Here is a 14,659-nt window from a genome sequence, read left to right on the forward strand (position 1 = left end):
AGTGATAGTCTAATAACTTCTTTTATGGTGCTTTATACATATGGGTGGATCGATTCTTACTCTTATCTCCACTCTCCCATTATCTACCTTAAAAAAAAATTAAAAGTAAATAAATACACTCCTTTCATCTTTCTTTTAATACTCATGCTCACGTCAAATCATGAATTCATGATCATGAATTTAAAGAAAACCAATGACTTATACAAGGAAAAGCTGTCTGTAATTAATTCCTGAAAAATAAATGAAAGAAGGAAAAACTGCATGCAAGTTAGGTCCTTTATATATTAAGAAAACTTAGAAGATTCCTTTTGGTGGACCCTGTTGTTGTAGGGTTCATGACTCCATGTGATATTGGCCTTTTGTGGTAAGGGCCCTGTTGGAAAGGGCAAGCATAATGTGCCCTCGTTTTAAGCTGTTCTGCACTACATGAATCTGAACCCCATCATATACTGTTTTCTGAATTTCTCTGCAAAACCACCAGATGCCGTTAAATTGAAAAATTAAATATTAAAAACAAAGACTGAAAAGATGCTTCCCTCTCTCTCTCTCTCTCTCTCTCTCTCTCAGCTATTGTTTAGTGAAATTAATCTTGAAACTAATAATAGTCAATATTCATCCAAATTATAGACCCCAAAAAAAAAAAAAAAAAAACAAACAAACAAACATTGATAAGTAAATAACCATTTCTCACACTTACACCACCATGAATGATGAAACATAAACAAAAATACAACATTAAGTCTCTTTTATTTTATTCTGTGGAACCTGAACAACCCTCTTTCTCTCTCTCTCTTAACTTATTTATTTAACCAAAAAAATAAATAATCTATAAAATAAAAACATATAATCCCACTGACTATATGCTACAACCCCCTCCCCCATGTGTTTTTGCCGTATATAATATATTTTTTTTCTTGAAGTTCTTCTCTCCAAATTCACCACCACCACACGCCGGAAGCCGACCCACTTCCCACCGGCTGTCCCATGCGATCTGACCTGACCCGACCCGACCCGACCTGACCTGACCTGATCCACATTCATTAGAAAAAGGACTTTTGTCTTAGTCTTGGTCATGATGTCTCTTTCAAGCGAGCCTCAGCTAGCTAGCTGCACCCATTGAAGAAGGTTTACTAGCCACTATCTCATAATGACCACCACCCTCATCTTCCTCTTCATCATCTCCATCCTTATCATCATCATCCTCATCATCATCATCCTCCTCTTGATTTTGATCCATTGGCTCGCTTTCCACATCTTCCATGACGGCGTCGGATTGCTGAGGAGGCCATTGCTGCTCAGGCCTTACCATCAATGGCACCATATTGCTGTTTTCGGGCTTCACTTGACTTGAAGGGCTAATTTCATACTTGTTCTTCTCTCTGTATAGAGCATCAAGTTGGTGAAAATATGGGCAAGTCTTTGCATCCTCAGGCCTTTTCTTATTGCTTTCCTTGACCTTCTTGAAGTACTTATTAATGTTCTCCCATTTTTCTTTGCATCTCTTTGAGCTTCGATTGTATCCAAGCTTTCTCATTGCGGCCGAAATCTCTTCCCATAGAGGTCCTTTAGGCCCATTTTCTTGATACTTAGCATCAAGACTGGTCCTTAGCTTGATCAAAGCTTGAACCTCCACTTTAGGCCATCTCGAAGAGCTTGTTGGCGTGAAGTTCTCCCCATTATCATTCTTGTGAATTTCCAGACTTGTCACAATTGCGTGTGGCGCCGCGGTAGATGGAGCTGGTGCCACTGGATGCGGCAGTGGCAGTGACTGAGGCTGAGGCTGAGGCTGAGGCTGAGTCGCGGTTGGCTGTGGCGGTGGCAGATTGTTTTGAGGTTGTTGACCCGGATTTTGCTGTTCGGATATCTTTTGTAAAAAAGCCATTACTGCTGAATCTTTAGCAGCTGCTATGGATCTTTCTTGGGCTAATATTTCCCGCTCTCTATTGATTCTTTTCATTTCCTGCGCTCTCCAAGCTTCTTCTCGAACCATTCGGTCGCGTTCTCTTTTCTCTATGGCATCGAAGAACCTCTTTTGTAACTCTTCTTGTTTTTCTATGACTTCCTTCATTAGTCTCTCGAAGAAGTCCTTCCATTTCCTCTTTTTCTTACGCCGATCTTCCAATTGTTCGTCCGAGGAAGTCGAGGAAGAATCAGTGGAATTGGAAATGAGATCTGCTGAAATGTTTTGGAAGGACGGAATTGTGGGTTGTGAAGGTTTTGTTGTTGTTGTTGCTGCTGGTTGTGGTAGTGGTGGAGGTGGAGGTGGGAAAATTGTGTTTGTAGGGTTTGTTGGTGGGAATGAAGGAATTGTTGTAGCATTGATCACTGGTTGTGTAACAATATTAGCCTGACCTTGTGACACATTCACAGTATGTAGTGTGGCTGATGTAACAGTGACTTGTTGAGCAATACTTGGAAGGTTTGGTAATGGCATTGCCAATGTTGTTGTTGGAGTTGGAGGCTTCGGAGGTGTAGGTGATTGAATTTGAGGATGATGTTCGAAAGCTTCTAATTGGTCAAAAAATCGATACGTTTTTCCATCTGCTTTCCCTGTGCGACCTTCTTTGGTTCTTTTGTGGTACTTGTACACGTTCTCGAATTTCTCCTTGCATTTCTTGGCGCTTCGATTATAACCAAGTTCTGCCAGCTTTCTGATTTAGAAAATGAAAACAAAATAAAAATCCATTAAAATTATTATTTTTTAAATAAAAAATAAATAAACTTAGTTTCTGTTTCTATCCCATCTTAATTTTAACAAGAAAACAAAGTAGCATTGCCACATAAAATAAAAACACATGAATAATACGAAAATTAGAGAAGAAGAGTTATGACATAATGAAAACAAGATGTTATAGAAGAGAAGGATGAAACAAAACATATAGGAGGAGTTAAGAATTGGTATATAACTAAGCACTGTTGTCTCCGATGGAAATTATATAGCTCAAGATGGGAGAATTATTCTTCCTAGTACTTTTCCAGAACTAAACTGAACAAGAGTGAACAAAGTGAGATAAGAAAACAAACTCATGTTTATAGACTGAACATAAATTCTGATATCCTTTTTGGAATATTGGAAAAGGGGAAAATGCTTGAAAAGAAAACAAACCCGAATTCCATATGCCTAGTATCTTAATTCTACAACTAAGAATTTCGTTTGTTGATGCTAAATTCCCACAAAATGAACCAAGAAAAGAAACTAGGGAACTCGCTGAAAAAAAAAATAGTAATTACTTGGAATTGGAAACAATAACCCTTAAATCCAGAAAGCAAGAAAAATGTGAACTGCCCGCAAGAGAATAATCCGTGAGGTACAAAACAAAAACTCCCCCCCAAAAAAAAAAAAAAAAAAAATCCACAGATCTCTAGTCTGTTCTCATGAACACCAAGACTATTCATACGGCCGGAAGATAGAGAATAGTCTGTTAAAAACGCGTAAAATTACTAAGAGCATACTTAGTATTTCTAATAGAGACGTTCAGGATTCAAATCGACTATTCTCGAACTGTAGAATTATAATTAAGAAAGAAAAGGGAAAAATTAAAAATTCACCTGGAAACATCTTCCCACAATGGACCCTTAACACTTGCATCCTTAAAAGCCACGTCCATGTCTGACCTTATCTTCAAGAGAGCCAAAGTTTCTTGACGAGGCCACCGGTTTCCGCCAAAAGAGCGGTCGCCGAGCTCGTCACCTTTACCTTTGTCATCTTCACCTGAAGTTGATCCACCAAGCCCACCACCAACCTCAGCAGCAGAAACATCATGAGCACTTGTTGTTGCTACAGATGCCACAGCATCTGCAGAGCTCCCTAACACACTGCTACTTGAATCCCCGGCCAGCATAATAGCATAGGTGATACAAGAGAGGACTCTCTCTCTCTCTCTCTCTCTCTCTCTCTGTGTGTGCCAATTAACAGTTTGTTCTAAGGGGAAAAAAGAATAAAATTAAAAATATCATCAAAGCAAGGTGAAATCTTAGAGGGGTTTTATGAAGATGAGTGTATGGTGAATTTATTAATTTATTATGGTGGGGATCTGCTTGTCAATCTCAAGAAGTTGTTTCTTTTTTATTTCTCACTTTTTTTTTAATTTTTTTTAATAAATTAATTATTTCTTTTCTTTTAGCCGTGGAATCTTCAGTCTTTTTTTTATTTTTATCTTTATTTTGTCCTTTTTTTAATATATATAATTTTTTGCTTTATTGGTGTTAGTTGATTAAAAAGGAATAGTGGGAGGGATCACCACCTGGGCTCTCTCTCTCTCTCTCTCTCTCTGTAATTATAACAGTGGCACAGAAAGATACATACATCCATCCATAGATAAAATAAATTACATTACAGAAAACGATAAAATAAGTTACTCCAACTCCTACAGAAATTTTTGAACAGCTTGCACGTATAGACGATAGTGATAATATATTGGTTTTTGTCTGGCCAGCTAAATTTAGTTAAAAGCCGGCCCATGTAGGTCAGCTCTATTTATTTTGTTTCTTTTTAATAAAAAAATATGTTAAATTTATTACATTAGAAAAAACTTATTAAGTGATGTGGTAAAAACTTATTTTTATAATTGGTGAAATGTCAGTTTGTAATCGTTATATAGCTTTTATTGTGGACTATATTATTTGTCTACTATTTTATTAAAACACTCTCATTTGTTTAAAATTGATGATTGAATAATTAGTTTCTGTTTGAAATTTTTTTTTCTAACTTAACAATTTTAAATAAATAAAAAAATTTTAGTGAAATAATAGACAAATGAAGTAATCTACCATAAAAACTTTATACATTAATATAGTAAAAATTTATTTTTATAATTGGTAATATGTCACTTTGTAAATTTTACTGATAGAGTAAAATTTGTAATATATACAACAACTTTACGTTGGAGGTGTACTGTGATAGGCCGCACTGAGTGTAAATTACTGAATTATCCCTAACATGAGAACCATTGACCTTTAATCATTGAAGCTAATTTTGAGATAATATTTTATTATATCATTCCGTTTCTGATCTGGGTTTGCTTAGTTTAGGATTTTTTTTTTTAATTTATTTTATATTAGGTTGTCCTTGATACCCACAATTGCCCCTAGGTTAGAAGTTTTGTAAAAAGAAATTAAGTACTAAATTTTCAACTTGTTGGGTGGGATTGTAGTACTCTACGATGTGGCGTAAAGGGACCTACATTGATCGCGACCATAATAGTTTGACAAATTCTGTATTCATAATTGAGCAAAAGAAAAAATAAATAAAATTAAATTTCCAAATAAATTTGAGCCTCCAAAATGGGTATTTTATTTTTTTGAAAAAAAAAAAAGAAGAAGAAGAAGAAGAAGACGACATTGTGAGTGGGATCCACTGTTGAATGGAACTAGTTAGATGTAGGTCATGTTATTAGGCAAAGCCATTTATGAATAGAAGTAAATGGTGGACAATTCAGTTGGATTGCAACCTACCGTAATAAATGGTTTCAAAAAATTCAATGGCCTTGATCTCTTATATAATATAATCAGTGATGATTCAAACTAAAAATTATTGGGGTTTTTCCGGGACCATTAACCGTGGTAGCTTGTGATTAATTGGATGTTTCTCTAATTCTGTCAAAGATTGGTAGCCATACAATTGCGGCATCACCGCTTTCTAACGTTATATTTCTCTTTCAAATTTTAAATTTGTAGTCACACTTTTAATTGAGAAAAATGACCACATATTATGATAGGGTTGTTGAAAAGCCAATGTCCACATATAGATAGATATTCATATAACCCATACTTCTATTTCTATCTATATGTAACCAAAAAAAATTTAAAAAAAAAAAAAAAAACAAATTAGAAATTACGCTCTTATTTATAGAATTCTTTTTCTTTTTCTTTTTTGAGGAAAATTGATTTATAGAATTCTCTCTTCTTCTTTTTTCTTTTTCTTTTTTTTTTTAAGTGGTGGACTTTTCTGATCAATAATAAATGAATTTTTTAAAAGAGAAAAGTCAGTCAAATCTAAGAGACCCCCACGGTTGTAGTTGAGAGGTTTACCCAAGATTGAAAAATAGATGAAATGAGATAAGAGAGCGTGGAAGAAATGAAAAGGATAGTGTGATTTGGGATCGATTTTCAGTAAACTCTCAATTATTGAAAGTCCAAAAACAAGTGGATTGCCCAACACATACATAATGTAAAGAATGTGGGACCTACTCAATCAATATGCTATTTAATGCCCACATCATCAGAGTTAAACTTTTATGTACACAAGTATACCATCATTGGGTGCAAAAATCGAAGGACATCAGATCAGATCAGAGAGAGAGAAAGAAGTTGAAGAATATATCATCCTGTATAGGGGTAGTTTAGATAACTGAAATACGTAACCCATTCGTGATAGAAAGGGTTTAATGTGTAGTCGTAAGTTAGGTGCCACCAAACGGAATTTTGTGCCGTGTATACTTGTATTTTGGATCAAGAATTTGTAAAGAGCATCTTTTTATGTATACGACAATAACAAAGATTTAGTCTCAAAGTTTTTAAATCGGTTATAAATCTTCAAAGATTAGTCAGATCGAACATATATATTATTTATCACCTCTTTAATTGATTTGTCCTTTTTTATTACTTTCATTAACTTTTCCTTCTTTCAACTTAAATCAAATCTTTTTTTTCTCTGAATATACCCAGCCCATTTTAAACAGATTTTCTTATTTTGATTTTTTTGATTTAGTCTCAAAGTTTTTAAATCGGCTATAAATCTTCAACAGATTAGTCAGGATCGAACATATATATTATTTATCACCTCTTTAATTGATTTGCCCTTTTTTATTACTTTTATTAACTTTTCTTTCGTTCAACTTAAATCAAATCTTTGTTTCTCTAAATATACCCAGCCCATTTTAAACAGATTTTCTTATTTTGTTTTGTTTTTTTTTTAATTTCTACTTATACAAAACAGCATCTTTTGCGTATAATATGAATTTTTTTCTTTTATTTATAATAATATTAACAAAAGATATTCTCGTATAGAGTACTGTTTGGAGATGCAAAATTAGTTTTTTTTTTTTTTTTACTAGATAGAATTTTACTCTAACCTAATCTAAGTGTATATCTCATCCAAAAAAAAAAAAAATCTAAGTGTATACGTGTGTGAAAATCCCTTTTGAAGACTTGAACCCTAGTTCTTACCTCCTACACTCCATAGAACTCCTACACTCCATAAATATAAATCATCGCACCAAGAATGTGCGGTGGTGCAAAACTAGTTTAATGAGCTTATATATACACAATACTTTTATTACACGTGAATGTGGAGCTAGCATCTATTCGCCTATAATAGTAGAGGAAAAGGGAAGAAGAGTTGATAAACAAAGAAAGTGGGCGCTGTCATGATAACATTGTTTTCTCTTTCTCTTTTTTTTTTTTATTTTTTAAATTGATTATATTTTTGGTTTATATATATATATTTATGTGTATTGCTTTGCTTGTATAACAAAACAATAGATTTATTTACTTGGGTTTGTTTTATGTCGGGTTGCTTCGTTGGCAGAAGAACATCTAAATAGCTGGATAGGATAGATGCCTTGTAGAACTTCTCTAGCTAGCTGGAAAAAGATGCCTTTCCCACTATGCCCACCACTTGGTATTTACAGCCTAACAGCAACTACTACCGTAAATCTCTCTCTCTCTCTCTCTCTCTCTCTCTCTCTCACATTTATTTGATGGGTGAAATATATATCATCTGCAGCAGGCTAGCATTATATAATTGTACGAGGCAGTCACATGGTGCAACGGGATTGGTTGCTTTGAGAATTTTCATATAAAGATATGTGTGATCAAACTTAATTAGTTGACTACACTTTGTGGGAACTCATTAGTTGCCACCAATAAACTCATACAATTAGTTATGTTTTGAAAATAATGAAGTCATGCAAGTATTTATGGTTGGAAAGAGAACGTCAAGTGTCAATTGCATTTAAATCAAACTAGTCGGTAATTCCCATAAAAAAAAAAAACAAAAAAAAAACCTAGTCGCTAATTAATAATTATGCAATTGAAAAGTTTAACATTATACGATTTTTTATTTTTGGTCTAAATATGAAATTTTTTATAATTATGATTGTATGTGTACATGTATTTATATATTCTAGCCATTATTTGGAATTTATTTTGATAGTATTTATATATAATATTATATATTCTACTATTTAAAGATTATTCTTAAAAAAATAATATTTAAAGATAATAAAATGTACCAATATATGATAATAAAATTTAAATTCAGTTAGAAAATATATATTACTGACATATAACTTAGAAAGTATCAAAAACTTATGAGGTTAACTAAAAGTCAAACGAATTCAGTTTGATATATATTATTATAGATTATAGATGATATCTCTTTCCTCTTCAAAATAAGGTCACATACTTTTTTTTAAATGGGAGGGTCACACACTTAATCCAGTGTATAATATTTTTACTTATAGAGAGTGAATTATATTGTGCCTTATCTTAAAAAAAAAAAAAATGTTATTGTGAGGGCCAGTTAATCAGAAGGTACTGTAAGGCTATACTAACTGAGCCTATGGCCCAATCCGAGGACATTAGACCATCCGAGAATGTCCAGATAAGATTATAAGGGGAACAGAGTAAAGAGAAGAGTAGAGATAATATAAGATAAGTCCAACAAATGTCCGAGAAGAAAAACCATTTTAGCAACAAGTGTCCAAGGTTAGTAAGAGTGTCATATCATCATGAACTTTCTTCGAAATTACATCACAACTAAGAGTTGGACGTTGGACAAGGGGTAAGAAAGGAGAAGGGCAACAAATATCTTCAAAAAGCTGCTACATCCGCATTAAATGCCTCCCAACCAACTCTCTGGCTGCATTAATTTAGAGGTGATGCCTGAACAGTGGTCAAGCAGTCTTACAGCTACTAGTTGATGGTTTTGGGAGGTGTTCGATTGGACAGGAAGGAGTTCCTCGAATCTAACCTACACGTGTATGGTAGGGATGATACCAAGATTATAGTATATAGCATGGGAAGATGTACTAAAAAAAGGATGAGAGAAGAAATCAAGCAATTTTGACGATAAGCCTGTGAACTCTTGTAAAAAGTTGTTGATGAACAAGATAATATAATATAAGCTCCTCAGGTCACTCTGAGAACAGACTTTCTTATCTTACTTGTGTTTAATAACCTTAAATTAGCAAATTTTATCGTTTTTCTTCTAGAGTAGATCTAATTCTTTCATCCACGCTCTACAAATTTATTGTTTGGGCTTCTTGGGCTAAAACTCAATCCTATATTGGGTCCAATCCAATTTCATCCTTACAGTTTTTATGTATTACACTAAAAGAAAGGGTTTTGGAAGAAGAAAAAAAATTGTTGACCCCATCCATCCAACAACAAAAATCTTCTGTTAATAAAGGAATTTTGGTGATGGTCAATGTGAAATCATTAATATTAAATACAGCTCCGGGATTAAGCCTAAAATTTAACTACATGACTATACGTCACTTATTTATTCATTTCAATTTTTTATTTCTTTTTTTATGAATTAAATGTACCAAAGAGGGAGAGCGGTACGGGTGATTGGTGATAGAGATTCCTTCTTTTTTTTTTTTTTTTTTTTTTTTTGGGGTGGGGGGTGTTCACCTGCCCCATATATGCCTAATAGAAAGTGAGTTATCTATAGCCCAATAAAAAAATAAAAATAAAAATATAAAATATAAAATCATATCATCTCATCTTACCCAAGCAATTAACTTTTCACCAACACGAACAATGTCGTATGTGTACAAGAAGGTATCTCATCTCATAAATGGAATATAGGTATCATCAATATATGCATCATTTTTTTCACAATTTGTGGATCCCACATGACTGTAAAAGCCACACATATTAAGAGAGATGAAAGATAATTATTGTATGCGTACATAATGTAAAGTGGCATATGTTGTGTAAATAAAAAAGAGGGGTGTAACATCAATATACACATCTTACAAAATGTGGATTCCACAAGGATGTATATATTATGCATAAGATAATTATTAAATGTGTGTGTACACAATATAATATAACATACCCTTGTGAAAAAAAAAAAAAATCACAAAATACTGGTATAGATCAAATTAAAATTTTAAAAAGACAAAGTTGAAACCATCAAATAGCAATCCCACTCTGTGTCAATCAATCTTTTTAGATTTTGTATATGAAGCATAAACCAATTACAATTACAATTTTTTTTAAATGAGAATTTTCATGTATATGAAGCATAAACCAACAAGTGGTATCAGGCTTTCCCTCTAGACATACTCTTCTCTTTCTTATTAAGCCCAAAAGTGGGGGGAAAAAATTGGTATCAAACAAGCTAAGGTTCCAACATACTTAAAACTTTGAAATTTTGATTATAAAAAAAAAGAAAAAAAAAGAAAAAAAAAAAAGAGTTAGCTAATATTGTACATCAAAATTAAAAATTAATACTTGCATAACTGTCTATTACAAGAGAATTAATTAGGAAATTTAACCTTTAATTGTTGCTTCCATTAAAATTCCCTTCATATGATGGTAATAAGTAATAACATTAAAACAAAAGGAAAATAAAGGAAAACGGTGGGTTTGTCATTTTTGGTGGGACGGAAAAAAGCAAATACATATGGAAACATTAAATACGTAACAATTTTGTAGAGCTGGCTGACTTTTTATTTTACAGGCCCATATGAAAAAGGTTAAGATGAAGACAAAAGGTTTACTTCACATGGGTGGGCATGTGATGTGAATGTACACTAACATTTTTCTGTCTACCATGTGGATTAACCCCAATATTTATCTGTCACCAGCTAAGCTAGCTCCCCAATAAGTTGATTCCCACCTCTTCCCCCCTCTTCCTTTTCCCCCTTATTTTGCTTCACTCGTTTCTTTTCTACCCTTTTATTTATCTCTCTCTTTTAAAAAATAAAAAATAAATAAACAATCGAAGGGCCTCAAACCCATAAATCATAAAGAGTTTGCATGGAAAAATAATATTATTTTATTTACAATTATTAAAAATAATTTTGTAATTTTTTTTTCTTTTTTTTTTGGAGAATGGTCTCTCTTTGAAAACACAGAAAATTGTGTTTTCAAAATATTCACTGAAAATTTTATTTCCAAAATACATTTTTAGTGTAAAATTTGTTTACAGTTACATTAAAGTTGCGTTTTTAAAACATAATTTCAGAGCAAAATATAATAACTGAAATTGTGTTTTGAAAACAAGATTTTAGTGCAAAATTTAAATTTTCATAAATCATGTTTGGAAAAGAGGTCATTGTCCTAAATAATTTTTAGGACAACATTATCTTTTAATAATTAATGATAAAACAATATTATTCTCCCAAAAGAAACCCGAGTTTGCATCCATATCACTCATTCCCATGAAGCCCACATAGGAGAATCTAAGCCAAAACCCCATGAAACAATTTTTCTTTTTCTTTTCTTTTTCCGCAAGGTAATCACACTTAATTGAATATGACCCATTAACAAAGGCTAAAATAACGTGCCTATTACTTGTGTACCCTTACAGAACATTATCACATTAGTCACTTTTCCTACTAGCTGTACTTGTATATAAATATTTAGACTGCATAGTACATATATAAAAAGATATTCCACCTCTCCTTTCTCATATTTTAATACTTGGCATTATCAGTAGAACCTTCCGTAGTGGCTTGTTCAACATTTTTGTCATTATTTTTTTCCTTAGAATCCTTCATATACATATATAATAACCTTGCAGTAAATTATAACAATGAAGATTATAGCGAAAGTGAATTTCAAGCAATCATAACCATGTGCAAAGATTTTGTTTGTTAATATAATGTTTATGATAAAAGCTTTCAAAGTTAGCCTACCATGGCAAAATGCCGCCGAGTTGTCTATCATTGGAACGTGGAAGCATGTGCACGCACAAACCAATGCCACACAAAATAAAGGAACTAACCCATCCTAAGGGCTATCTTTAATGTATATATAATACTGAAGAAGAAAAAAAAATGGTGGGCTTCAATTAGTTCAAACTTGATAAAGTATCTTGTATTTAAATAAAATATTGGCGATTTAAATCTCGCTTATATCGAGACCAAATTTGTGCCTTCGCCTAACGAAGAGAATTTCATAAGTTAAAATTTTATCATTTCTATAAAACAATATAAAAAAAAATATTTTGACTTTTAATTGACCTCATAATATTTTATCACAAAAATTTTTGAAACCTTATATTTTACACAAGTATTCTAATTTAACATATAATTTTAAATAAATTTAATTTTTGTTTTATATTTAAATCCTTCAGTAGAATCTTAAGTATCATATTTTCTTTAAACAGGAAATAGTTCCATATAGAAACACAATCATAATAAATGTCTATTAGTAACTATAACTTCACATTATTTCTTAAAAACATACATGTCATGTTAAATTTTCCAGTGCATTATACGAGTTACCGACAGACCGAAACAGCTAGGGGAAGAATTACTAAAAACATAACACACACCCACCATAGTAGACAAATATTTAAAAATGTCACTGTAGATGGGCCCTCCATGTGGGCCAAAAGAGAGCACTAAGAAAAGCCCACATTGAGCAGGGTAGGGTGGGAGGCCCCCATGTGCCATAAACAACTACTTTTTTACAATGGGTAAGAAAGGGAGAGTACTAACAAAAAAACACGTTCCTCTCATGTCCACTTCACTGCTTTTTTCCTTTGTAACACACACACACACACACCCACACTCCTGTCCACTTCCCTGTGATGTGAGTGAGAGTGAGAAACTCTCTCTTAAATGGATAACAGGATAAGCCATTGCCATTGAACTTTTTTTAAGTTAGTGTTTTTGTAAGTAACACTTTCTATACTATCTTCCAAATGGTCCACCTATGGGCAAGACCGTAATCCTACTTTTTAATAATGCACAAACTATTAACACTCTTCACCTAAAACCCTCCAACCATTACTGTCGTTTAAAAAAAAATTGCATGATCAAGGACAAAATTATTGTCAAATAATAATCTGCTATCCAACTACAACTTTTGCTAGAAATGGTACTTACCAGTATATAAAGCTAGAAATTTTTTTGTTCTTCACAAGTAAACTAAGCAAGGATTATTTTGACATGATTAAAGCGATGTCTGGACTGGCAGGGAAGCACCTAGCAACCATGCCTCCAGGCCTAGATAAACATAAAAGTGTAGAATCTAGAACAGAACTCCATGTAGTGAAGAACCAGAACCAGTCCCAATAAAATCCCTTCATATAAGCCTGATGATTGGCAACAACAATATATATCAGGAGTTAAGAAACTTCATGATAGTGAATATATACATATTTGATCATTGAAACTAAGAATGCAGATTAGAATCTGGATTACAATCTGGAGTCCACCCTTTCGATCTCCATCAACAAAGGGTCAATTAAAAACAATACACAAGAAAAATAGAAAAGGAAATTACGGTTATTGAGTAGCATCAGAGTGCCTGCATATGTGGTTATTCAAATATAACTTTTTGATAAGCCTGTTTCAAGGTTCACATAAAAACATCATTGTAGAGAACACAGTTAGTTGCTATGGTACTTTTAGTGTACAGTAGATGACAGAGTTAAATTAAAACCTATTAAATGATAAAGACATTAATAATAACATAATAATTGAGAAACAGTAAACCAACTGTTGCAATCTAAAAATAAAGTGACAAAAAAACTAATTAACAGTAAATTCAAGTTAGCGAGTGAACGTATGGAACCTATAGGTTACATAATAATGTTTATCTGAACTATCCTCACCCCAACCGCCCTTCCCCTGCCAACAGAAAATAATATGTAAACCAACACCCGCACATTCTTTTGTAATCCACAGTAGCTGGGCATATCATAATTGGAGCTAAACGGTGGTATTTTTCCATTTAACAAGAATTCAATACACTTTTGAGAGTGGTAGCACAGTGAAAAATCTGTAATTAAGCTACACTTTACTACCAGGAATAACTGGGAACGCGGAAATCATTGGATAGATACCATGATATCGGTTTCATTTCACAACTCTAATTTTGGGAGGACGGGTAGCAATGGATGTTAAGATCAGAGAGAGAGAGAGAGAGATATCTTGTATTGCATTATGGAAATCGGGCTATCAAAATTCCCTGATGATCAACAATATTTCCTAGAAGAACTAGTAAAATGAGAAAAAAAGTCCCTAATTTAGCAGGTCAGTTTGTAGTTCAACAGGAAATCCATCATGTACAGGAAAGTTTTGGTTGTTAGTATGCATACCAGACATAACACTGCTAACCTTCACCCTGACCAGCTAGCATGCTCTAATCTGATACAGACGCAATAACCCATTAATGTCAACTATGCGACAATGGTTATTTGAAGTTCAGAATAAACTAGAACTGAAATATACATATTCCAGGTTATTGCTAAGGGATCCAAGATAATTCGACCAATTATAATCATGACAAATAGTTCCCAGAAACCATCCCATTAACAAAATCTATCGCCATCCTATATTTTGGGTGACCAAAATTCTTAAATTCCATAGGCCAATCAGGATCCTATCCTACTCATAGGGCTCAATATTTCAATAGTCAGGCTATTTAGGGACATCTTATATCTTGATAGGTAAAAATGAAATGAAGA

General features: G+C 33.0%; 1 protein-coding gene across 1 annotated transcript; it reads right to left on the reverse strand.

Moving 5' to 3' along the window:
• Positions 1–724: 724 nt before the first annotated feature.
• Positions 725–4,002, reverse strand: LOC126713023 (trihelix transcription factor DF1-like). Its single transcript, XM_050412616.1, is given in 4 exon segments — positions 725–2,275; positions 2,430–2,461; positions 2,464–2,651; positions 3,550–4,002. Coding segments are annotated over 4 exon segments (1,689 nt in total). The 5' UTR covers positions 3,843–4,002; the 3' UTR covers positions 725–1,099.
• Positions 4,003–14,659: the final 10,657 nt, after the last annotated feature.

The sequence above is a fragment of the Quercus robur genome, chromosome 2 (assembly GCF_932294415.1).
Source record: "Quercus robur chromosome 2, dhQueRobu3.1, whole genome shotgun sequence".
NCBI lineage: Eukaryota > Viridiplantae > Streptophyta > Magnoliopsida > Fagales > Fagaceae > Quercus > Quercus robur.